Below are 26,078 nucleotides of genomic sequence, written 5' to 3'. Positions count from 1 at the left end.
TTTTTTAGAGCCAGAACTTGAAACTAGAATATTAGAATCCATAAAGTCTTAAAAAATTTGAAAACCTTTTGTAAGGACTATACTTTCTGATGTATATTTTTATTTATGGGAGAATGTGTTCAAAGCTTTTAATCAGCTCATCTATCCTCAAACTCAAGTAAAAAGTATACACTTTTTCTTATTAATAGACACTGCTGCTTTTAAAAATGAATTTTAAGCATTTAGAGAGAAAATTCCATAGCTTGCTCTTTAGCAAATCTGCCCAGCCCTCAATTTTCAGGTGTCCAAGCACATAACTGCCTCAGTTATATGTTTATTGCCTTGTAGGATGAAAACCTGAGCTGTGATATTTTGACTTTATTTTCTTAAGATTTAAAGTTTCTTTCTGCATTCTTAAATGTAGACAGATTTTGCTATTCATGCTGTCTTAAACCTTGTAAGCATTGCCTCTCTACAGTTACTGGCAGCTTGTGCTCTGGATTCTGTAGGACTGTGTGGTGTCAGAGCTGACTTTGTCTCTAAAAACCTGGAGTGGTGAACATCATCATATTTGTTATTTGTGGCACATCATTGCAGGTCCTCCTTGCACAAGCAGCTCTCTCTGGTTTGCAGTGCCAAGCAGGATGTTCCCACAACAGTGGGAACCAGGACTGACCTGGGAGGAAGTGCAGCAGCTGTGTCCTGTAGACTCGTTCTGTTTGTTGAAATACCAGCCAAGACTATTTTTCCCCTCCAACTTAAATAATTTCAGGGTATGTCTAAGTATCAAATGTGCAAGTGTGTTGATGTTTATTTTTACAAAAGGCTAAGTGCACTATTTTAGGATCAATTCAGGCTTCAGTATTTTCCACCTACTCCACTCTGATTTTGGAAACGGGATTTGAGACTGCAGCACCTGACAGCTGGAATACTTTACAAAAGTCTACAGGTAGTGGACAGGACACACATAATTAGAGTGCCAGACCAAAACTGAAATTTCTCACTGTGACTTTAAAATTGTAGCTTTCTAGAGAAGAAAAAAAAAAAAAAAGTATATACATATTGTGCCTTAAACCAGTAAATGAATACACTCTAACTGTAGCCTGTGGACTTCCATAGCCTTATATTTGATTTTTGAAGTTGACCAAAAATATTTGTGTGGATCATACTGAAACTTGATTTTGGGGAAAAGTGCTTTAAATTATTTTGACCCCATTTTACACTTAGAGAAATTAAGATTTATGACAAGCACAGCATATTTTTTGTTTGGAATCGCACCAACCAAAGTCAGAAAGCTTTAGCTGACCTGAATTTTTCTAGCCTTTCTGTTGTGACCAAAAGAAAAATAAGGAAGGAAAACTAGTTGCAGATATCTGTCTCAGCTTTGAAGCCTGTGTGTCAAATTATTTTAAACATTTTGCTCTTTAGACCTCAAAAAAAGAAATCCTCTGAATTTTAGTTTAAGCAAAATACTGTATTTAAGCCATTAAATAGCAAAATCTTCACCAGTGTGAGAAGAAAACTAGGCAGAGGCAGGGTTGATTGTTCGTGTTAAGGCTCCAGAAGCTTTGAATACTAAATTTTACTTTTTAGGAAAAATATTCACATGTAAATCCCTGAAAATTCACATGTAGATTCCCTTTTTTGGAGGAAAAAAAAAATTACACTTTTTTTTATCCTAACTCATTAAAGAAAACTAGAACTACTTAAGATCTTAAACTCTTGGTTTAGTATAGTAGAAGGATTTCTTACGTGTATTTTTAATACAAAGAGCTCAGGAAAAGCCACTGCTGGCTTTTCTTATTTGTCTCTAGAGGATTCTTTGTGTGTTTTGAACAAACCCCCCCAAATTCTGACTTCCCCCCCTCCCATATTAACACCACATAGCACTGAACCTTAGAAAGTGATGCTGTCTCAGAGCTTGTTGTACTGGAGGTGTTTAGACATGCACACAAACAACTGCCCATCAGCTGGTCACAGAGCTGCTTGGAAGCAGTACATAGCAAAGTTGTAAAAAATTTCCTTTCACTGGGCTCCAACTTCAGTCTGGGTGCCACAGTGCTGCTGCTGCTGAGCACAACATGGAACACACAGTCTTTGTGTCTTCCCTGCTGCTTAAACTCATTCCAGTCACCTCACTTTTTATTTTGTGGTGATGTTTCAGCACTCCTGGTCATTGGTGATTTTCTAGCCACTAGAAATCTAGTATTGGAATTCTAGTATTGAAACCCTTTTGAGAAGGTAGAACTACCTTTAAGGCCTTTATGTATGATGATAACTTGAGAGAAACTGTAACTTGATTCCCCACTGACCTTTTATTTGTTTTTTCAAGCACAAAGACAGAATAATGTTGGTCAAAATACCTGGTTTGGGTGATTAGTGGGGAAGGATTTGTTGGTTGTAAAAGGACTTAAAACTTTGAAGAAAACATATGTAATTTTGGGGGGAATCTTATCATTTCTCAAGCAGTCTGTCTTAGAAGTTTTTAACTCTTCCTCTGTTTTCAGTTTTTATGTAGCTACCATAAATCTGATGTTGTACATGAACTCGCTCTTAATATTTACTGGTTTTTAGAGATGCTGGCAGGATCTTATCTATAAATGTTTGAATAATGCTATAGCAAATGATTGTGCTTACAAAAATGTTTATAACTAAGTTCTTACAGATCATGTCATGTATCATAAACTTCGGCAAAGTCCTTGTCTTGTGAGATGCTGAGAAAACCTTGGAGAAGAGGTATTTTCAGATGATGTTGTAATTGCTGAAAGATGAAATCTCATAGCCTTTAAAAACTGCATTTAGATACTTTTTTGTTGTAGTTGAGGGCAACTTGATTGGGAGCTACTCTGGGATGTTCTATTTTGTTTGGTGGTTTCCCTAGCTGCAGAGTGTACTTCAATTTTTTTTGTCTTTTTTTTTTTTACACAAGTGTGCATGACTTTAAGTACATTGTATAGCAAATTCCCTGCTGAAGAAACACTTCTGTATATTTTTGTATGGTATTCTAACGTGCTTGCATTGGTACAGATGGTTGTAATTCACAAGAAGTGCCACTTGGCAGTGCTGCTCTGTGGAATGTTGTGTTACCCGTACTGCTGTTGTACAAACACGCTGATGAGTGTTGTGAACAACGTTTACCTTTAGTCTTGGCTCAGGTACTCGTGTGGAGCAGTTTGGTGCTTTTCCTCCTGACTTGTAATACTTGGGATTCTAAGCAGAAAATAAAAGTAGTAAATAAAAAGCCTTGTGGTTGGAGCAGTACTTTAACAGGTGCTTCTTTCACACCTCAATGCAATAAAGAGAGTTTGATAGATAGGATGAAGCTTGGCTCAGCATCTTAACTCCAGCACCTTAGGCTTCATGAATGGGAAATGCAATAAAATCAAAGTGTTTGCTGAATAATACAGTTTATATAGAGCATCATATGTATAAAACTTGTTCTCAGCTAAACTAGTATATTTTATATTACTGTATTTTAGAGGTGAATTGCATGGAACTGAGCAAGCAATGCTATCAGCATTTTCATCTTCACAGCCATTTAATTCAAACATACATGAACATTACTTCTTGTGCCAGAAAGGCTATATAATTAGTACAGACACTTTGAAAACATATGATTTATTGAAGATGTTTATCAAGAAGACCTAACGCTTAAATTTGGGTGCATTAAAAAGGCAGCACCCTGACATCTGGCTTTGACAGCATTTGTTAAACTTAGCTACTGTCCTCAAAAGTGAGGATGCAATTCAATTCAGTCAGTGGAAGTATACTAATAGTATTTTAATATGAATGTGTTCTGCTTATATTTGACTTTCCCAGAAGGAAAGAATTGAAATTACTAGAAAAAGACCAACCCACACATTAAAATGAGCTCTAGGTCTAAACAGACTTTTTAGCTCAACAGTTTCTCAGAGCTTCAGCTCACAGGAAGCAACAATACAAATGTGTGTAAGGGATTTTCTTTTAGACAGCTCACAGAAAATATATGCTAATTGAGTCTCTTGCATATCTGCATGCTTCATCAGTCACCCAAATTGCCTGAGTTCCTCTGCTAATAAAACAGAGGAACTGTTTCTTATTTGCAGATGGCTTCAGTATGTTTTACTAGCTGAATATACTGCATATCCCCAGTTCTTTGTAAATAAATCAAAGCAATAAACTAATTGGCGGGGGGGGGAGGGGGGGAAGAGGTAGAAGAAAACTGCCAGCTCTTCTGGCTTTTTTTTTATCTTGTCCTCTTTCCAAAGCTAAAGAAGGAACTAAAATCTAATCCCAAACTGTAAGTCTTGCCTTTCCCCTTTCTGTCATTTTCTCTACAGGAGCATATTTCTACTTCTAGCTGAAATAAATATCTACCTAGAAGACCAACAAAGGCAGTTCTCTTATACTGGGACCTGCCTTTTTCAAGTTATTCTGGTGCTACTGCTCTGTTCTTGATGAGTTCACTATCTGGAAGTTGAGTGTTACGAAACATAATTGATGGGGCTTGATGGATTTTCTTTTTTGTGTGTATGATTTTTTTTAAAATCCAAATATGCAGAATAATAAACAAGCTGGATAAATTATCTTGATTTTTTTACATACTACTGTAGTTATGAAAATAACACTGCTAGGATTTTGTTTACTGTGTTGCTAATGATGTTTGGATGTCCACAACTTCACCTTCCTGGAAGGGTGGTAGCCAGTTTTTATTTTACTTTGAAAATTTAAACCAAAGAAAAATGTAAAGCTTCTAGTCAGACTTAAACATCTACACTCTGGAGTAAGGTGATGGTCAAATATTTTTAATTTTAACATGTCTATTGAGGGATATATTTTATGTGATACTAAATCATGTATCATCTACATAGCAGAGAGAAGAGTGCAGTGAAATAATAAAAAAATATGAGCAGCTTTGATATGAAGAATGCTATGCACTAAGGCCAAGGTAAATTAGCAGAGTCCTCCTTGCAGCCTTTGTCTTAGTTTGTAGTGTGACAGGAGGATATTAACTGCTGATAAAATCAGGGAAGGAAAGCAATGCTTCCATTAAAATGTTAAGATTTTGGATATTAAGCAGACCTTACTTTTCCCTCTCTTTTTCCAGCATCAAGAGAGTGATCCATATCTCATTTACTTGAAAACCATTAGTCACCATTCTAGAGATATGGCTAATTACTTTTAACTAAAAATAATATTTTGATAAAGCTGTGCCATTTCTCCTGGGAATCGTTTTAAACTTCCTGTATGCCTACTACCAATTTTCTGCAATATAGCTTGGGAGGAATTTGTACTGCACTGTTCGATAGCAACAGGTCTGAAGAGTATCAAGGATGAAATTCTCAAGGGTCTTTATGTCATGGTTGGAAATGGAATCATTACTGTATTTTTGAACTCCTGCTAACGTCATTGACACCCACCTACATTCTACTAGAAATATAAGTGCAGAGATCAGGTTGTTCAGAGATTACGAGGAGACCAACTAAGAAGGGGCAAGCCAAAGACAAATTCCCTGGTAAGCTCTATTTTAAAGAATGTGAGAGGGAGAATTCCTTTTCTCCCCCTGAGTCAAGTTGTGAAATGGATCTCTAGTATGTTAGACCAGACTGTATTAAATACCATTGCACTTATTATTTTATATAGTAAAATTTAATGCAGTTTTAAAAACTGAGCTCTCTGGATCTTAAACCATATTTTTGCATTCTCCTTGGAGCACATAGAGTTCTGGTGCTGTATTAGCCACTGAAAATGGCTTTATGTAATAAATGTAAAATTACAAATGTAATATGTTGTGTTGAATGTTCTACTGGTCCCTCAGAAGAGAGTCCAGTGTCTAGAAATAGCTTTGGGATGGGAAACACTTGTTTAGATTAATTTGTTCTTCCAAGTACCTTAGTACTATGAAAACAAAGAGTTGATAGCACATGGATGTAATCTGTGGTGGGCAGACTTTCCTTGGATTCACATGATTTGTGTGTTCCCAGGGACAGCTCTGTAGGATTTAAGGAGTATTTCTGTTTGCCCTTCTTACAGACAGTCTGTTCATCTCCAGCATGTGGAAAGTGCTGTTCCTGGGTCTGTATGTAGTATTGGCTGTGAGAGGATTGGCAAAGGGTGCTCCATTCCAACCAGAAGATAAATGGAAGCCTCTTGATAACCCCAGAAACAGAGACCTGGTAAGGAAATGTTTCAAGAAAGAGAGCTGAAGTTCTGCGTGGTTTTTTTGTTTTCCATGAAGAGACTCCTTGTCATCTAAATTTAAAGGCAAGAGGGGCCCATTAGATGTAAAATTAGGAGCTGTGCACTTTGTATGGTCAATAACCATTTCTCAGTCAAGATGTACCCCTTAACTGAAGAGACATTCTCAGGGCACAGTAGTGCATAAAACATGCTTATATATCCAGCAACTTTCGTTTTTAAGAAATTATTTTGATTATACAGCCATTTGTTTTATGAAACAGAAGAGGAATGATTACCGTGTTTCTTTCAAATGTGTGCTCTGATTGCATGTTGTTTCATCTCATGGAAGTACAAATAAGTCTGCATCTGACAGCTATGAAAATGCCACTCGGAGAACATTTACACAATCTTAAAAAGAATTTGTAATGGAAATTTTTTGTTTTCCTGTAATATTTCCTCAGTGTTTTAAGAAGCTTTTATTTCTCCTTGAAAGTGACTGTAAGGGACAGTTCAAATAATTTGCCCGTTGTTGCTGATTCTGACCGAAATGTTTACAGAAGTGTCCTGTTTGCTCTCAGCAGGGCTTTGGCCCTGGGGTGCAGTTATCTCACAGCCCCTGTGGTTCAGTGGGGAGCACAAATGAGCAGGACACAGTTGCTGCTCTTCTGACATCAGATGCACAAGCCATGGATGGAGTGGGCATGTCTGAATTAGGTTACCTACACTGTATCAGGTAATGATCAGAATAGAGGATTTCATCCCACAGAAGAATAAATACTACATCTGATTTGTCTCAGTAGGAATAATTAATCTCCATGGGTCATACTCTATTTATTTTCACATCCACGGTCTGTTCAGTTTTTCAGAACGCTCCAGGCTTACTTCTCGGGCAGGGGTCTCGATCTCAGAAAGTTCCCAGCTACTTTCACTGTGAACAATGAAGGACCAAGGCTCTACTCAGATCCTATTGCTTCTGCATTTGCAGATTATGAAGAAAAGAAAAAATCCTTTCAGAACTATTTCAAAGGCTGAAAGATTCTGCTGATGAAGATAAGAGAAGGTGCCTTGTCCTGTAATGTTGTTATGTGTAACCAAGAAAGATTCTGATTGAAGTATAAAAGGAACTTCTTTCTCAGAAGGAATTAAAAATGTAGTACCTTAACCCTTGCCTGAAGTGGGGTTTAAAATTCTTGAGGCTGAGATTTATGAAGTCATTACTACTTAGATAAAATAACACATGATGCTTGTGCAGATCTATATAGACCCTGATTTTTTTTTGTTTTCTCTTTTTTCTCCCCTCCGTCATATGGAGGAGAATTCTGAAAATGTACAGATAATAGGGGATGCAGGTTTTATGGAAGGAATTGAGTAAGATTACAAATTGAGATTAATGGTTCTTGTGATATACGTGTATTAAGAAAATTAATTTAGACATAAGTTATTGCACTAATAAAGCATACATTATCTTTTACATTCACAGTAAATATTGATTTCTTCTGGTTTACAAATAGCTTTCAATTTCAATAAGATTTAAATCAAAGCATTTTGGTGATTTATTCAGTATCTTAAAGTGCTTAATTTGTAATCAATATTCAGCTTAGGATGTCCAGCTCTGTCCTGTTCTTGGCCTGCTTAAGACCTTGTCTGTTTATAATCAAAATCAAAGTTTTATTCTTATTATTATGAACCATAATAAAGATTGCATTCTAATTTTAATACTAAATTCTCTTTTTGCTGAGTTATTATATCAGGAAAAATAGAAGCACCACAGAATGTGTATTTTGTGCATGAAAAAAATGAAAAGGGAATTCAGAAGGGATGCTCTACCATAAGTCACAGCAGCAGTGAGAAAATGACTGGTGGAAGTTTTGTCCTGCATGATTCAGAATAGTCATGGCAGCTCTTGTCTGTGTTCAGAACTGTTTTGTGGGAACAGAGGTTCAGCCAGTGTTTTCTTGTCTTGGTTTGGATCATACCTTGGTTGCATATGGATATTTCTGTATGTCTCACTATTTGTATTTTTTTTTTTTTGTCTTTTTTAGGCATTAACTTCAGAACTCCATGCCAAGTGGAAGCCTTCATAGAAAAATTTTACTGCTTTGACTTTTTAACTGTTACCTGACAATTCCAAAGTTTCTTCACTGTCACCGTTTCTGCCGATGGAATCCGGTGTCCTGCTGCAATGAGCATTAATCTATTGACAAATGCGTGCTCTTCGGCTACTGCAGTCTGTGAGCAGAATTGTGCTTAAACGTGAATAAATGAGGAGTGCAAGAGCGTGCATTTAACTGCTGCCGAGTGTCTTTGTTCAAAGCTGGGGAATAAATGCTCCCTTTCCGTTCCTTAGCACGAGCTGTCCCAAGGTGTTCTGTGACAAGCTTTCGGATCCTCTTTGGGTACCAGCCCTTTCTTGGTGGCCTCTGGCTGCTTGTGCCCCACCCGGCCCCGCACGCCCATTTCTGACCCTGCCCCGGTCAGAACGGCACCATCCCTCCGTGTACGGAGTTAAAGCCCCTCGGTGGTGAAGCTGCCGAGGCAGCAGAGGCCGCCGTGCCCGGGCCCTGCGCTCGGTGCCCGCCCCTCGCCCCCGGCCTGCCCTCACGGGCCCTCAGCGCGGCAGCCGCCGCACGGAACTCGCGCGGCGGGCGCGGCTGCGGCGGGCGCCATAGCGGGAGGGACGCGGTGCCTCCCTCACAGGGTTCCGCGGGCCGTAGCGGAGCCATGTCGGGCTTCAGCCCGGAGCTGATCGAGTACCTGGAGGGGAAGATCTCCTTCGAGGAGTTCGAGCAGCGCCGCGAGGAGCGCAAGAGCCGCGAGAAGGTGAGTGTGCCCCGCTCGGCCGCCCCTCGGCCCGTGCCGCCATCCTCCTGACAGCCCCTGGCCGGGCGCGGCCCGCTGCTCTGCGTGTGGAGGGGCTCACGCTCCGCTCCCGCTCCGGCCTTGCGGTGTCTGTGTGCCGATCAGCAGAAGGTCGCGGTGCGGTGGCGGCGGCGGCGGCGCGGGCGAGCTGTGCGGGGAGCGCTGCGCTCCCGCCGCTGGGGGCGGAGGCGCCGGCCCGGCAGCGCTGGGGCAGCACCGCCCGCCCCGGGCAGCGGGTGCTGTGGGTCGGGGCAGGGAGCTCGTTTGGCTATCGGCTCACCCAGACTATGCTGTGCAGCTCCCCCAGCAGCAGCCGAGGGAGAGAGCCAGTGCGGCTCCTCGTTTCACTTCCCGGCAGCAGTAAATATAGCGAGACAGAGTTTTGTGTCCGACGCTATGTAGGCGGTGTGATTAAAAGAAAACACGCGTGATATGTCGGAGTGTTGCAGTTCTTTTTAACTTTGCTATATTTGTGTCGACGTGCTACTGAATTTCTGCATTTCTTGGTCTTCAGAGAGCAGATTCAGCAGAACTCAGCTGTCGTGGAAGGATAAGTGTTAGCCTAGGGCAGCATTCTTACCGGATTAATGAGTGCTGCTTTGGTACTGACAGGCTTCTGGAAGGATTTGTCACACAGAACTTTTTCTTTCTAATACAGTCAACCCCACCTCGCTGTAATGCCCAATAAGCAATGGACTGGTTTCTTTGTGGTGTGAACAATCACCATCAGGGTCTCCTCACATTGATAAAAATATAAATGTCTTGAAAGCAAGTAATGCTGGGTTTTATTCACTTAAAAATGCAGTGCTTATCCCACCTGTTTCACTGGCAGTGCAAAGGCTGGAAAGCCAAATGGTAACTGGAAATACATGGGGGAAATAAAAATGGGTAATACTGTGAAGGTAACAATTTGTTTTTTGGTGTGTGTAGGATGGTGAAAATGCATCTGCTGAGGAAAATGAGGAAGATGTAGAGGCTCCATCTTCATCCAGAAAGGCATCTGGGAAATCCCAAAGTCAGGATGAAACTGATGGTTGGTGTTTCTAACATAATCGTTCCTCTTTAAAAAGGCACTGGAAGTATTTGCTCTTCAATAACTAACTTCATAAAAACCTGGCTCAATTTTTCCCCTTCTGGTCTCTGAAGGGACTGAAATAAAAGAGAAATTAAATTAATAATTATGTTTTTTTCAGATGGGGGCAGGGGAAGAAAAGTCTTGTGTTTAGATGCTTAATATCCAAGTCAGAATCAAAATAATCAAATATATCCCAGTTGAAAAAAATAACCATAAACCCAGGTGTGGTCCCCAAGTCCCTCTCCTATATAGGCAATATGTGATAGATTTGTTTTTCAGTCCCAACTTGATACTGTGGTGGTTATTTTTTAATCACATCTTCAGTGTCCAATCCCCCAGCTCAACCCTTTGAACCCTACATATTTGGAGTTTTGCATATAGATCTGTGGTCAGTTATAACCCTGGGTTCACTTCATAATGAGAAAAATTGTAAAATTAAAAAATGGGAAATTCTTAAAAATTATATGCCTTAAGCATATTTATTCAGAGTACTTAGCATAGTTTTCTTACTTTAAAGAATTCTGTTCTTTTTCCAGAGAAATGCAAATAACATGGATTTTGTATTTTCACGTGCTAAAAGATAGTTGTTGTCATGGATGGAATGGTTACAAGATCTTGTTTTCAATTACTTTGAAAAATTGGTTGCTGGATTGTTGCATAGCAGAATTCTCTGCTCACTTACAGCCTCTTCAGCTGAGAAGCTTGTTGCAGCCAGGCAGCTCAATGCTTGAAAACTGCTTCATATTCTTCTCGATTGAGAAAAATGTTGATAAAACTGTGGCTTCGTTCTCTGTGTTCCTTCCTGCTTTCATTTCAGATATCCAAAAGATGTTTCAATGCTTGAAAACTGCTTCATATTCTTCTCGATTGAGAAAAATGTTGATAAAACTGTGGCTTCGTTCTCTGTGTTCCTTCCTGCTTTCATTTCAGATATCCAAAAGATTATTCATACCAAGCATTGGTGATGAATAATGCAGAGCTTTAAAACAAAGAGGCTGTCAATAGTTTTTCTGCATTTCTGCAGGCAGCACTCTTACAGAATAGTTGCTTCAAGTGGGCTGCTGTTTTCTCTGCACTTGTCCAGGGAAGAACAGGTCCTCTTCATTGTATCATAAACCTATTGTACTTCTTTCTCAACCAGGAGAAACAGCAGATGGGGTCAGTAAATCTGTCCATCGGGTCTTTGCATCCATGCTTGGGGAAAATGAAGAGGAGGAGGATGAAGAGGAGGAGGAAGAAGAAGAAGAAGAAGAAGAGGAGGAGGAAGAAGAAACTACAGAGCAGCCTACAGCTGGAGATGTTTTTGTTTTGGAGATGGTTCTTAATCGAGAGACCAAGAAAATGATGAAAGCAAGTATTTAAACTTTCATATAACTTCCATGTGTCTCCTGACCATAGTGCACAAATGCCACTTTGTGTGACTTTTAGCTGCTTACTGAGAAATTTGCCTGAAAATTGTTCCAAGTAGGATAATCCTGCTTATGCTGATGTTTGTTATGCTGTCTTTGTTTATTATAAAAGCACTGTAGTTTACTGTTTGAAAGCTTTCAGAAATCATGAAATCAGTTTTCTCAGTGTCAGAAAGCTGTGAACATTAGCAAGTATTTTAGTTGGTCATTTATTATTGCTGGTACTTAAATAACTTGTTGTTAGGTGGTGTTAAGCAGAGCAGGATGTCTCGTGAATTTGGGCACAAGTCAACCTTGGGCAGCAACAGGATCCCTTTTCCATTTAGGAGAAAAGACCTCGCAGCAAGCTTCCCCGTGCCTTGAGGGGTCTGATGGGAGAGGCCAACATCAGATTTGCTCGAGGAGAGCGTGAGGAGGCCATTCTGATGTGCATGGAGATCATTCGACAAGGTATGGGAGAATGGGCAAACCTTTGGGCTTTACGGATGGGGTGAAGTTTCCATGTGCAGGAGCAGGATTCAGTCTGGCTTCACTGAAGATGAAAATAAACTCTACAAGCAAAGTCAGGGTATAAGGACTAGAATTAATAATATGTGGTGCACTTCCTTTATTTTTTTGCTTATAAAAAGAAACTAGCACCCCAATTCTGCAGAGGCCCAGGCCTTGGTTTAGCTTTACACAGTTTGTTTTTATTGTCTTTGTAGATGCAAGGTATAAGCATCAGCATGCCTTGCAGTGTAGAATAATACCATAAATGGTTGTTGTTAGATTCAGTCAGGCTGTTTAATAATTTACAGACAGGAATCAGAAACTTGTCTGCAAGTTTTTCCTGAATTTAAACAGCACATGTTTCATATAATTCTGATACCTGTTCTTTGAGAAAGGCAAGTTATTTGTTTCCAGTGTGGATTTTAGACAATAAATCTTAGTAATTCTTTTTTGTTTTTTCACAGCTCCTCTTGCTCATGAGCCGTTTTCCACTCTTGCCATGATCTATGAAGACCAGGGTGATATGGAGAAATCACTGCAGTTTGGACTGATTGCAGCTCACTTAAATCCTAGCAATACTGAGGAGTGGGTTAGACTGGCAGAAATGTCACTGGAGCAGGACAATATTAAACAGGCTGTTTTCTGCTACACAAAAGGTAGTGTAGCAAACATTTTAATAATTTAAAATTAATGGTAGGTGCTAATGGCAATAATTTTGTTTTCTTCTCCTTTCTAGTTTAGTTTGGTTCAGGGTGCTAAGATTCTGATACCTCTGCCTGGACTTTGATAAAAGATTAATGAATCTGTAATACAGGATGTCCTTGCAAAAACCCTGTGCATATCATTAACATGAATCAAGGAAATGAATGTGAAATCCACTGCTGCCTTTTCCTAAACTCCTGCTATGCTGCTGCTTCTTCCTGTAGCTCTGAAGTACGACCCAACCAACGTGCGCTACCTGTGGGAGAGGTCCAGCCTGTACGAGCAGCTGGGGGAGCAGAAGATGGCCATGGATGGCTACCGGCGCATCCTGAACCTCCTGGCTCCCTCCGATGGGGAGCGCTTCATGCAGCTGGCCCGAGACATGGCCAAGTGAGCTGGGATTTGCTTAGCCACGGGAGCCTTGTGGTTAAAGTGTGTAGCTCTCACACAGTAGTTTTTGCCTGTGTACTTCTTTCTTGTGGAAAGCTACTGTCTCTTTCAAAACCGTTTAAGGTCTTTTGATCTTTAGGTTTGGGAAATGTACCAAAAAATATAAGGATGTGTATTATAACAATGTTATTAGTGAAGGTTTCTTAAAGCAGGTTAATGTGGTACATGATTGTTGCCTGACTCCAATGGGGGAGGCTGTAATGAAAACTCCAGTAATGTCCTTACAAACAGGGGAGAAAAAAATGGTTAATTATTTGAAATACGTAAAAGTTTTCAACAATTGTAAGGAAAGGAAAAACACCCCCTTTCTCACTGTCTTTTATAACATCCACTTGCTAGTCAAAATCTTCGCTAATAAGCAAAAATCAGAGAAATATGAAAATCCTTTTGCTTTGGTTCAAAGTATATATTGTCAGTTACGTGAATTTCCTGATATCTCATATCTGTATTTTATAGGAGTTACTACGAAGCCAATGATGTGACCTCTGCTATTGAGATAGTGGAAGAGGCCTTTAGCAAGCACCAGAGCCTTGTGTCCATGGAGGATGTTAACATTGCAGCTGAACTGTACATCTCCTCCAAACAGTACGACAAAGCTCTGGCGGTATGGACAGTTCAGTACACTTGGGTGTCATTTTCAGCACCTCTTTGCCTGCCAGAGTGGATGCTTTATGTTCATAATTTATGTTTCTGCAGTGCTAAAATGGAGTCCTGCTTCTGTAAAAATAGAGCTAATCAGAACAGACTGCTTGCTATTAGTTCTGTAGTAATTAGCATTTAAATTAATGGTTGGATTGAATTAATTGACGGATGATAGATTTGTATGTTGTTTGAGGTTTAAAATTCTGGGATCCTTCCCCTCCTTCTCTGTAGTGACCATAATCTTAGTAGCCAGAGAAGACCTTCAGGCTGGTTTTGTGAATAATACCAGCAGGTCGTTTTCTGAGTGGAAGGTTAAAATCATGACACTGAATGCTCTGATGGTTCAAATGCAGATTGTTGTGATTTTTGGCAGGCTTGTGTTGCAACTAATAATTTATGCATTAAGCACTAAGCATATATTCCAGAAAGACAATACATCTTAACTCAAAGGCATCAGGAATTAGAGAATATTGCTTATCTGGTCCAAATTTGTTAACTCTCACTTTTGAGGCATATTTCCAACTTGATTTGTCTGGCTTTGAGAGGGAAGATGTTGGTATTTGGCCATTGCCATACTTTCCAAGACTGATTGAAAAGACACTGTAAATTGGGACTTTTCTTTTGAACATTCTTATTTGTTGATATTAAATTACTTTGGGTTTTTTTTCCCTTTCTTTAGATTTTATTCAGCACTCTCTCTGTCAGACCATAGTGTCATGAGCCTGCAAACAACTCCTCTGATCCCTTTTTGTACTTCTTTCCTTAAACATCAGTCAATCAATTTTATGTACACAGCATTTAACTACTGGATTTATTAATACAGCAGAACTGTAGTCACTGAGCCATTTCCCTGCTTCTTTTTGAAGGTTCTACTTAGGTAGATGAATGCAGCTTTACCTCTGATAACTTCTGTGATGTCTAAAACTGCCACATAGGCTGGTTGTTCCACTTATGCTTTAAATCTTTGAAATTATCCAAGTTACTTTTCTGTTTTAGGTTATTACAGATTTTACAGGAATTGTACTTGAAAAAAAAGTACCAGAAAGAAGTGCAACTGAGGAGAAAAAGGGTAAGTAGCTGTCAAGTGGCTACTGTGACCCTGCTGTTCATGGGATATGACATCTTTTCTTTACCTTTTCAACTCCTGGGTATATTTTGCTGCACTGTTGACAGGCTTTTCTCTATTGAAATCTGTGGGTGCTCTTAGTGAGTTACATGGCATGACCTCAGCCTGCTGTAAGAAGTTACTCTGGTGTCCCCATAGCCCTGCTGACTCATTGAAGACAAGGACTGCTCTCCAGACAACTGGAGGGCTTTTAAAGTTCTAAACATTCCTCTGTGTTTACATCAGATCAGCTAAATAACTTCTAAAAAAGAGATGAACAGCTTAGTGGCAACTAGCTCAAGAATATAAACCTCTGACCTAAGAGTAATGTTCTTTATACATCCTGCATCTGTTATTAACCACCTAACTGAAATCTAGGCATACTAGCTTATAATTTAATGAAGTAGGTTGTCTTTGAGAAACCTGCTTTATCAAAGTCATTTCATCTGAAAATGTTTATTTAGGCTGTAGAATGGACACAGCACACCAACTCCGTAAGGAGGCAGTCTGTTTTGTGATTAAAGTGGTTGTCTCAGCAATCTGATCCAAGCCCAATACAGGTATAAAATATGTCTGTCGGCTTTTTGCTCTGATTGACCAGGTAAAAATACCTGTTGATTTATGAACAACTGTCCTGATGGAGACTTTCAGCAGATAATTGCTAAGAAACAAAACTATAATGAGTCTGGAAATTAGAACACAATGTTTCCAAGTTACCTCCTGTGTTGAGAGAAGGCTTCTAAAACAGAACTGGGTTCTCCACTCTCTGTTCCTTTGTAACTTTTTTAACTTTTATAACTGCTTCCTACTCTGCTGTCCTTAAAAAACAAAACAATGCAACATAAAAAAGCCCCAAACCAAAACAAGAGAAACTCAATCCGCTTTTCAGAGTAAGCTGCTAATCAATTATGGATTCAAAGGCAAAGTAACTACTGGTTAATCTGATAATCTTTTAAAAAAGATACAGGTGCAGCAGTAGAAACTCAGGAAAGCCAGGAGGCAGTGACTGACAACCAGAGTCATTCAGTTGCTGAATCCAGTGCTCCAGGTAAGAAATTTTTTTTTTTTAAATTTCAGACAAGTCTATGAACTGATCATACGTTTAGGAACAGCTGGAGATTTCTAACAGCACAGAAACAAGGCTTCATCCAGAAAAGGATTCTTATGTACTTTTCTTCTTTCCCTTACTCAGAACTTCCCTCTAAGCCAGACAGACAGTTGTCATTTTGTAAAATATATCATTAGGGGAATAGTTACCTTTGTGCTGGGTATTGCAGTGTTCAGAGAATGATGAATTAGTCTGCATGTTATGATTTGATGTAAAGGAATGTGGATGTAGGAGGTAAAAGGGAAACCTTTGGTTGGAAATCACAGTTTTGTCAGGTTTTAGCACTCAATATCTGGTGTAAGCACTGAAGTGAAGGAGAACTTAACCAGAAGTTAAGAAGGTGTCATGACTGTATGTGAAGCACCTATGATAATGGAATTTTACTGTGTGACCTCTCATTTGCTGGTATTGTCATGGGTCACTGTGCCTCATGTTTGCATTCTGATCAGGTTGCATTCGGCCTACCTGTTGTGTGAAGTTCTCTAGTTAACTCTGGTTAACAGTGTGTTCAGGCAGTGCCTGCTACACAGGACTTCACTTAGCAAGAACAAGAACCTTGATACAGGGCATTTCCTTAAAAAAAAAAAAGGAGAGGGGGGTACAGGTGCATAAATTGTTAAAGGAAGGCTTTATTGAGCAAGTACCTCTTAAGTAGGCAAAGGATCTAAGCACATGCTGTGGAATCCTGCTGTTGGAGTCGATGCAGACTGACAGCACTTGGTACCTCACATAGAATTATTAGTCTCTGAGACTGTAGGAAGACGTTGCACCAACTCTTGGAAAAGATAAAGGAGGAGAAAAAGAAAGGTAGATAAACACTTGCTAGAGCTGATAAGAATATTTTCTCAGTTCCTGAGCATGGCCTGGAGGGGATGTGGTGCTTGAGAAGTGCTTCTTAAAGCCTCTGAGTTCAGAAGGAAATTCTTTATCTTATCACAGCTGTGGAGAAGGTCAGCTGCTGCATACCTGAGGGTGTTCCCATAGACATCACGGTCAAGCTGATGGTGTGTTTGATTCACTTGAATATCCTGGAGCCACTCAGTGTAAGTGGAAACCAACTCACAAGGCGGGGGTAATGTTCTAAGAAATCACAAAAGCGAGTAATTGTTCCTGTTTTCATAGACTGAGGTTGAGGGAGCTGTGGAGGTTCTTTTTGCCTCTCTCCCACTCCAGGAGAAAAACCTCACAGGCCTGTAATAGCAGAAATAATATCTTTGCCCTTAGAAATTATGCCAGTGTAAGTATTACTAAAGCACAGTAAGTCACATCCTGTGTGCTGTGACAGGCCCAGGACCATATTGCAAAGCTGTGAACACTATGGAACATGTTTTCACTTTGTTTTAAAACCATACTAAATCTGAAGACTGTTCTTTCAAAAAGGATACTCCTCACTGATGGACACTTTCACCCACTGGACATTTGAAACATCTAGAATAGAAAAATGGGGCTTCTTCAGGAATGCTGAATTTCATATCTTTTATTTTTCACTTCTAAACTAACATTTAATTAAAGGAAGTATAGTTCAGAATGCAAATAGAATAGAAATCATAGGATAAAAATGCAAGCTTCCAATAAGCATGCCTTAAGATAATTGATTATTTGTGCTTTAAGTGTTTGTGTGGTTTTTCTTAAAGCCTCTTTTGACTACTCTGGTGGAACAAAATCCAGAAGATATGGGTGACTTGTATTTGGATGTCGCAGAGGCTTTTCTGGATGTTGGAGAATACAACTCAGCCCTGCCTCTCCTGAGTTCCCTTGTCTGTTCAGAGCGATACAACCTGGCTGTTGTGTGGCTTCGGCACGCGGGTGAGAAGAGGCGGGACTGCTGAACATGGGGGACTGAGAGATGATAATACAATGCTTAGCATTTACAGGGACCTTTATCCAAGACCACGTAAATTTTAGATTGACTGGTTGAATGAGAATTGGTATTTGCAGAATGAAGCTTATCATGACAACTCTGTCAAGCTTTTTTTTTTTTTTTGTTCTTCATGCACACTGAAATTTACATCAGCTAAAAGTACTTTATGTTCATGTAAATGAAGCAGCATCTATTCTGCATTTCATCCTGTGTCACCTGCTGATGTTTGAAGTGAAACTGTGGATGCATCAGTGCATATATCTCAATATTATCACTTAAAAATACATGTTTGGGGTGATTTTACTAAGAAGGTATGTTAATTTATTTGCAAACTTTGAAATGTTCTTTTTCTGCCACTGAAGTGTCTTGTGTTGCTTATGGTATTTTTAGAGTGCTTGAAGGCTTTGGGACACATGGAGCGTGCTGCAGAGAGCTATGCCAAAGTTGTTGATCTTGCTCCATTGCATCTTGATGCAAGAATTTCACTTTCAACTCTTCAGCAGCAGCTGGGCCGGCCCGAGAAAGCTCTGGAGGCTCTGGAACCAATGTATGACCCAGATACGCTGGCTCAGGATGCTAATGCTGCACAGCAGGTGGGTAAAGTGTTCTGTGCTTCCATTTAGGATGTATTATTCTGCCAACCTGTGCTACTAGTCCAAGAAGTCTGCATAGAACCAGGGATTCAGACTTATCTCCCCATGGGGAGCTTGCAGAGCACAGTGACTGATCCATTACAGTGTCTGGGACACATCCTCCTGACTTTCTCCCTGACCATTCTCTCAGCATTTCCCCAGTCCCACTGATAACTTCTGTGCAATGCACAAGCTTTTGGCCACTGAGAGCCAGTCGTGACTCTACATCAAGTTGATCAGCAGTTACTACATGTGAGCTACACAGTTTGGCCTCTGTTGATTTTAAGCAGAGGTTCTGAATCCCCTCTCTAGAAGCACTCTCACCATAGGTAAGAGTCATACCAGATGTCTCTGAAATGGGAGAATTTGGAACAGTAACTCCTGAGAGCAGTTCAGGGACAGCTTACCTACTGTTGCAGATTCTTACAGCTTTCTGGAAGCTTTTACAACCCTATTAGTACTGTACCACGTCAAAATTGTTTGTTTTATAAACTCTCTCTGTGTAAGAGGTTGAATAATAGTGTTATTATTCCTGTTGTCCAGGAATTAAAGCTACTCCTGCATCGCTCGACGCTGTTGTATTCCCAAGGCAAAATGTATGGTTACATTGACACATTGCTCACAATGCTGGCAATGCTGCTGAAGGTAAGCCAGTCTCTCCAGCTGCACTGTAAGAAATTGGGCAGCTGTGACTTGGGTCAAGATAACCAACAAATGAACTCAGGAGGAAAGCTGTGTGAGCTTTTATTATGTGAGTGGTTTCATAATTTTGTTAGGCAGTAATCTTGCAGGTAGCCTGCCATACTGGTGTCCCTGCCTGTAGTGCTCAGAACAGAGGAGTGTCTGTGTGTGTAATTATTGATACAGTGACTTCAACTCCCTGTTCTCAGTGTGCTTACAACCCTCTGAATTCTAAAGCTGCTTCTTGCCTTTTTAACATTGAGCACAGAGCTTTTTTGAGGTGTTGATACTGGCTTCTATTTCAACGATTTTCTTTTGGATTTCTTTATTATTTTCTTGTGATTAAAGGGCAAAATAAGAATTTGTTTAGCCAGTAAATACAGTGGTGGCAGTTTTGTGATAATTAATTTTTGTTTATTTATAAATAGGGAGTGAGTTAAGGGAATATTTAGACCTCCATTTTATCCATCTGCTCAACACCTTGACTATTGTATTATACTGATTGGAGAGCTGACTACGCACAAACTTCTGAAACTGATAGAGAAAGGCATTGTGCTTCTTATACTTCTATGCAAAGAGTCTTGATTTCAATTAATCCAGGGATGTTCCAATCCCAGGAGAAGTCTTTTTAAGTAGCTTGAAGAATTTGTATATTGCTTTTGCTTAGCCTAGTTTGAACAGAGCATGAGACAATGCAGAGATGATATTCCTGTTGGGAATGTTCTCTCTGATGACCTTGCTGTATGGTGGTGTCAGACTGTTTTGGGATGCAAGGTGAGCCAGATGGATTGGCCATAAAGCTGCCTTTGTCATAGGATGTTACATTGTAATCTGAAATGCTGCCCTTAAATTTGTTTCTAGGTAGCAATGAGCAGAGCTCAGGTGTGTTTGATATCTAGTTCCAAATCTGGAGAGAGACACCTTTATCTTATTAAGGTGTCAAGGGATAAAATTTCTGACAATGATGACCAAGAGACAGCAAATTGCGATGCAAAAGGTAACAAATCACAGATTGTTTATTAAAAACAAACCAACAAGGTGAACTCCATAGTTCTGAAAAATAATAAAAATGTTCCTATTTTGCATGCTAAATCCATGCAGTTCACGTTAGCATTACTTTATTTCTTCGGGCAAAGAAGGCAGCAAAACTGAAGATAATATATCTTAAGTGAACAGTCCCCATTCGGAGAAGAATAGTAAGATTACAAAATAATTCAGATTGAGAAGGGCCTCTAGAGATCTTAAGGGCCAACATTCACCTCAGGGGAAATATCATAGATGCAAATCTAGAATGTAATACAAATACATTGTAAAAGTGATTTTATTTAGCTGGCCCAGGCTTGGTTGAGCCAGACCACATGCTCTTAAGCACTGCTTGATAAATTAGGGAGAGGAACTTCGTTGCATTCATGTAGTATGTTTACAGCTTGAACTGGGTGTATTGCTTGCTCTTTGTTCCCACTTTGAGAGTGTTTTTTGCTGGTGTTTTATGAACTGCCCTTAAGCTGAGAAAAAATAAATACTTCATATTAGTTAGTGCTACAACGTCTTTAAAAATATCAGTTTGGTGTATGCATCTATTTTGTAAAAAATCATCTTTCTTGTTCTAATTTTTGTCAACTTTCCGGCTCCAATATTTTTAGCAATTTTTGCTGTTCTCACAAGCGTTCTGACAAAAGATGACTGGTGGAACCTCCTCCTGAAGGCTATATATGCCTTGTGTGACCTCTCCCGGTACAAGGAGGCAGAGCTACTTGTGGATTCCTCACTGGAGTATTACTCATTCTATGAGGATAGACAAAAGCGCAAGGAGTTGGAGTACTTTGGGCTCTCTGCTGCAATTCTGGACAAGAACTTCAGAAAAGCTTACAACTATATCAGGTGGGCTACTGAGAAGGCAGAGCAGTCTGTGCTGTAATTGCCTCCACTGAGGCTGTAGTCATACTGCTGATGATACCGCTGAAGTAGGCAGGCTGATGCTTTCCAGCCTTGGCTAAATAAGAGCAGTCTGCTGTGACTGAAGGTGCTTTCCAATAGCCTCAGATTCCAAAAATGCACAATGCACTAGGTTGGTTGATTTGCCCAGAACCATTGATTCTGTTTTTTATTCTCATCTTTGCCTCAGTCACTGACCTTCTCTTTGAGTTTCTCTTCTTTGTTATCTTCCCTGAACTGCTGAGTTTTTATTGAAGATACAGTATATACTACATAGCATTTACTAATTTCTTGCACACTTTTCATTCTGTAGAATCATGGTCATGGAAAATGTCAATAAGCCCCAGCTGTGGAACATCTTCAATCAAGTCACTATGCAGTCTCAGGATGTCCGTCACCATCGCTTTTGTCTCCGCCTGATGCTGAAAAATCCTGACAATCATGTGCTGTGTGTCCTCAATGGGCACAATGCCTTCGTGTCTGGCAGTTTCAAGCATGCTCTTGGTAATATCTTTCATGTTCTAATATCAACAAATAGAACAAGTGAAAGTTTATAAAAAGGAAAAGATTTTTTTTTCATCAGAAAATTATAGGTTCACAATGCTAGTCTGGTGCTTTAATTATTCTGTACACAAATCAGAGCATTGCTGAAGGGTTTGGCTAATAAAAATTAAGCTGTCACGTTTCAAGTTTAGCACACATTGCAAATATAACTAACTTGCAAAGATAATTGGAGGCTAATGATGATAATAATGACAGAACTAGCCCAATTTAAACAGCAAATACAGCTGGTTGCATGCTTTAAGCAGGCCTTCAAAGTAAACCTGCTGCTTTCAGTCAAGTCCTCCAAATGTCACATTTAAATCCCAGCAAGGACCATGCTTGCCTTCTGCATCTGATTTTCTGCTTCCATTTTTATATCACATCATTCTTCCTTCAGAATCCAGTGGGTGCTGAAAATACAGAGTTTTCTTCCCTGTTTTTTCCTGTGTGTTTTGATGTAGGTATATTGGTATAACTGTTTCTTTTCTTAGTTCACACTTCTAATTCAAATATTTTCTTTTTTGCTCATAGCTTCTTAAGGAATGCTTTTTACACCCAACATCTTGATTCATTTATTTGCTTTTAGGTCAGTATGTGCAAGCCTTCCGTGCAAACCCAGATGAGCCTTTGTACAGTCTTTGTATTGGACTGACTTTCATCCACATGGCCTCTCAGAAATACGTGCTGAAAAGGCATGCTCTTCTGGTACAGGTGAGTGTGATTCTTGTTACCCACAGTGTTTCCTGGCTTTGCATCTTGCAGATGGTTATGGCTACAACACACTCTGTTTAAATAATATTTTATAATTAAGATGGCATTTCTAAAGAGGAAAGTGCAAAACATGAGCACAGATGACTGTGCTTTTGAACTATAGTTACACCATCTGAATCTCTCTCTTTATGGCTAAAGGTAGCTTGTTACTCACTTGATGTTAACAGCTGCCAGCTATTTGTGAAAATATTACTAATTTCTTGGTGGTTGTAATCTGAGTTTCCTTTCAAATTTTTTTTGGCCCTTCGTAGACTTGTCTCATCAACTGCATTCTTGAGGCAAATTGTAGAGACTTGGAAAACGGTTTTTCCCCTGTCTTCCTTTTCCCTTTTTAGGTGCCTCTACACACTCTTGGTAAAGATCTTGTGAGCTCCAGTTTAGCTACCTTCAAATTCTCAGCTTCATTATTCGCATTTTTCTTTTCATCTGCAAGATCCAGTTACAAACCATGAACTGAGTAGTTTCAAACAGAATATTGAAAGTAATTTCCTCTACTTTACACCAAGTATTTTCATTAACTTGAAATACCTTTTAATTCCTGTAGCTGCTGAGCTCAGTCAGCACAATATGGTGAGGATCCTGAGCTCTTGTGACTTCTGAAATTGCTGGAAGACTCTAGCTTTCACTGATCTTGACAAAAGCTACAGGTCCCCAACTACTGTAACACAAAACCAGTTATGACAGTGTCCAACTTGAAGACGTTTTGATCTTGCAAACTTTGACCTAATTTTAATATTTTTATCCACTTTTCTTCTTTAACCAGCCTTTACAGGGACTTTTTTACAGGGACTGCCTTGTTCTCCATTTATACATTCTTGAACAATGTCCTATTTATATTACCCCCTGGCAATACATTTCCCTGCTCTCTCCTCATTTCCTGCTTACTATACTCAGTGATTTTACATAATTTCTTGCTGCTATGGTAGTTAATTAGTAATTCAACCACAGTGACTTACTGGTGACCTAAATTATGATCATGAGCTGCTTGTGTCTGAACTAATTCCTCATATTGAAGGAAGTACCTTCTTGGATTACCAACATGGTCTCTAGAAAGAAGGTCCTCTGTTTACAACAGAATCATCACACTGCAAAATGGTAACAAAATAAAATGCACAGGAGGGGAGGAAAAAGTTGTGTGCTCAATTTCTCTTACAGGGATTCTCCTTCCTTCACCGCTACTTGGACCTGCGTGGACCATGCCAGGAGTCCTTCTACAACCTAGGCCGTGGCCTGCACCAGCTGGGATTGCTGCACCTGGCAATCCACTATTACCAAAGAGCACTTGAACTTCCTCCCCTCACCTTAGAGGTACTGTAACTTTCTAAGTTATGGACAGAGAATAAAGTTAGGAAAATGTGAAGAATTCCTTAGTCATAGTTAAAATAGGTACATAAAATCTCTGTAGTTGTGCCTCCTTCAATTTCTATTTTAATTCTTTGTCATTGGAAGCCCAAATCTGATTGTCACCTGATAATGTATTTAAGCATGTATTAAGTCCAAAGATGTATGGATTTTGAAGGATTTACTCATAGGCTGAAGCAGCAGCAAAAAGAATTGCTAAACAACTTTTCCTGTTTAAGCAGCTGACCTTTCTATGTATTACATGCAATGAATTATAACTGGAAGTTCTGTATACTCACCCATGCTATAAAACAGCATGCTGGAGCAAGATGGACCAGTATTAGGAATGCCTAATTGCATCTGAGCCGTAGTTTAATTCTAATTGATCTGTATTGGATCCTAAGTGACGTGTCATACATTCACAAGTCTGGTCTGTGGAATGGGTAGGTAAAAACATTGCAAGGGTGCTTAGAAAGCGGGCAGTGTTGGTAAAGTAAGAGCTGAGGTGTTAGACAGCCCTGGGAGCTGAGAGCAGCAGTCTGTGATGCTGTAAAAGATGCAAGCAATATTCACGTTCTGGTTGGAGAAGCAAATACTTAGCATACAAAGACAAATAAATTAAGGTAGTACTTTGCTGGTTATAAGCTGGCTATTTAACTTAGAGCTAATGTTTTGAGTGTGAAATTTTAAAACTTTGGTGATTAACAACATGATGTGGAAACTCCTTAAAGAGGGAGAGCACAAGGAATACTTGTCCTGTTTCCATACAACTGAAAGCCTTTACTGGCTATGAATGTCATTTGATTCCACTGTAATGGCTACTCATGTTTCTGTTTTATACTATTTTTCTGTATTGATAGCTTTTTTTAATCATTATTTTCACAGGGAATAGAAACAGATCAAACAGACTTGAGAAGAGATACTGCCTTTAACTTGTCACTCATTTACCAGAGCAGTGGGAATACCAGAATGGCTCAGAAGATGCTGTATACCTATGCAGTTGTGTGATGAGGTTGGTGCAGGTGGAATTGATACCCTTTGCATTGACCTTTGCATTATGCAGTGCTGGGGAAGTTGGTTTGAAGTACAACTTTTTCTGCAGGGTCAGAGACTTGGCTGGTGCTGTCTCTGTGGCTTTGTGGACTTCTTCTGCTTCTGCCATTGGCACTGTATCACGTGTGGGTGGGAACTGGCCATCCTGAGCACACCCCTGATGTGCTCCCAAGTGGCTGCTTTTAGCTCTTCTCCTTTGGTGCACTGCTCTCTAAATATATTTTGTCTTGTATATAGAATCAAACAGTGAAAACCAAGGCCCAGTGTGATTTGCTGAGGGCTTTTGGCAGGGGAACATGCACAGTGTGCAGTATTCCAACTAATTACCATTGAGGTTGCTGAAGAAGCCATACTCACTGGTGATGAGAGTATTTTAATGTGCAGCATTAAGTTACAATAATGTGGAACCATCCTAGAGGATGAGGAATTCAGTATTTAAAGATCTATAAAATATTCAGAGTTTTCTAGGAGTTCATATTCCTAGCAGTTTTTGTATTTGAAGGGGATTGATCTTTGTTTTACTGAAATCAGTGTAACTTTTGTTCTTTCTCTGAACTTGTTAATAAAAATGCTGAGGTTAATGATGTTTAATTATTCTCAGCTAACGTATATCGTACTGCATAGGACAAACGTAAAGCCATATTTTAAGCAGCACAATTTAACGGTGAGCACCTCTACTGAAGCAGGTCAGAGTGCAACACCGCTTGTCCTGAAGCCAGGTTGGACTGACACCACATAGAAGAGTAGGACACGATGAACATGAGCTGATCTTGATTGAAAACTATCCATGCTGTAATCATCTTCAGCATATCATGACGTAGGTCTTCTGCTGTAACTACTCTTTTCTCCAGTCTGTTGTTCCACAGTAGGATAGGTTGAAGAAATTACACTAATTCTTATGAAGGTAAGGTGATGCGTGGCATAACATCACACACCTCATGAATTCCTTCTATGCTCCTGAAATAGCCCAAAGCTTATGTTCTCTCATGACCCAGATATCATCTCCCATTATAAGCAGCCAGTCCTGCCAGTTCCTCCCTGCCCCAGTCACGTCAGCATCCAGCCACAGGCACATGACTCTGGCTTCAGTAATTCACCTGAACCCTCTGCAAACCAGACTTTTTTTGATAGCACCTACCAGGCCTTAGTCTAAAGCTAGTGAAAGAGGGATAAAAGCAAACGTGTAGCCTATCAACAGCACAAGGTTTACAGTGATTACAAAGAAAGAATAATTGTTTTGTTATAAATAGTAATTTTATTAGCAGCCTCATAATGCAAAGAACC

At 39.7% G+C, this 26,078-nt stretch overlaps 2 protein-coding genes across 5 annotated transcripts; both read left to right on the top strand.

The window, feature by feature from the left end:
* Positions 1-5,735: 5,735 nt before the first annotated feature.
* Positions 5,736-8,263, top strand: C7H2orf66 (chromosome 7 C2orf66 homolog). Its single transcript, XM_053947282.1, has 3 exons — positions 5,736-6,134; positions 6,997-7,198; positions 8,181-8,263. Exons 1-2 carry the CDS (start codon positions 6,012-6,014, stop codon positions 7,168-7,170), a joined length of 297 nt encoding a protein of 98 aa, XP_053803257.1. The 5' UTR covers positions 5,736-6,011; the 3' UTR covers positions 7,171-7,198; positions 8,181-8,263.
* A 556-nt stretch (positions 8,264-8,819) lies between these two features.
* On the top strand, positions 8,820-25,375 carry GTF3C3 (general transcription factor IIIC subunit 3). 4 transcript variants are annotated; one of them, XM_053948014.1, is made up of 20 exons: positions 8,823-8,958; positions 9,928-10,030; positions 11,214-11,422; positions 11,808-11,931; positions 12,435-12,626; positions 12,897-13,062; positions 13,579-13,726; positions 14,761-14,833; positions 15,831-15,917; positions 16,917-17,020; positions 17,612-17,783; positions 18,229-18,431; positions 19,014-19,115; positions 20,013-20,148; positions 20,795-21,032; positions 21,400-21,590; positions 22,216-22,340; positions 23,556-23,708; positions 24,627-24,753; positions 24,844-25,375. In XM_053948014.1, the coding sequence occupies exons 1-19, from the start codon at positions 8,860-8,862 to the stop codon at positions 24,747-24,749; spliced, it is 2,748 nt and encodes a 915-aa protein (XP_053803989.1). In that variant the 5' UTR covers positions 8,823-8,859; the 3' UTR covers positions 24,750-24,753; positions 24,844-25,375. The 4 variants fall into 4 exon arrangements, with proteins under 4 accessions (XP_053803991.1, XP_053803989.1, XP_053803990.1 ...); XM_053948015.1 differs by having other exon boundaries at positions 15,837-15,917; positions 24,627-25,375; XM_053948013.1 differs by having other exon boundaries at positions 24,627-25,375.
* Positions 25,376-26,078: the final 703 nt, after the last annotated feature.

Source organism: Vidua chalybeata, chromosome 7, assembly GCF_026979565.1.
Source record: "Vidua chalybeata isolate OUT-0048 chromosome 7, bVidCha1 merged haplotype, whole genome shotgun sequence".
NCBI lineage: Eukaryota > Metazoa > Chordata > Aves > Passeriformes > Viduidae > Vidua > Vidua chalybeata.
This window is presented reverse-complemented; position numbering and strand designations above follow the sequence as displayed.

What these genes read in the sequence shown, in the direction of transcription:
- GTF3C3 (XM_053948014.1), top strand. Translation starts at nt 8,860, where the DNA reads ATGTCGGGCTTCAGCCCGGAGCTGATCGAGTACCTGGAGGGGAAGATC. An exon ending in CTGGCCCGAGACATGGCCAA is followed by an intron (nt 13,063 to 13,578) that starts GTGAGCTGGGAT and finishes TGTATTTTATAG; the next exon opens with GAGTTACTACGAAGCCAATG. An exon ending in ATGCTAATGCTGCACAGCAG is followed by an intron (nt 18,432 to 19,013) that starts GTGGGTAAAGTG and finishes CCTGTTGTCCAG; the next exon opens with GAATTAAAGCTACTCCTGCA.
- C7H2orf66 (XM_053947282.1), top strand. Translation starts at nt 6,012, where the DNA reads ATGTGGAAAGTGCTGTTCCTGGGTCTGTATGTAGTATTGGCTGTGAGA. An exon ending in ACCCCAGAAACAGAGACCTG is followed by an intron (nt 6,135 to 6,996) that starts GTAAGGAAATGT and finishes CGGTCTGTTCAG; the next exon opens with TTTTTCAGAACGCTCCAGGC.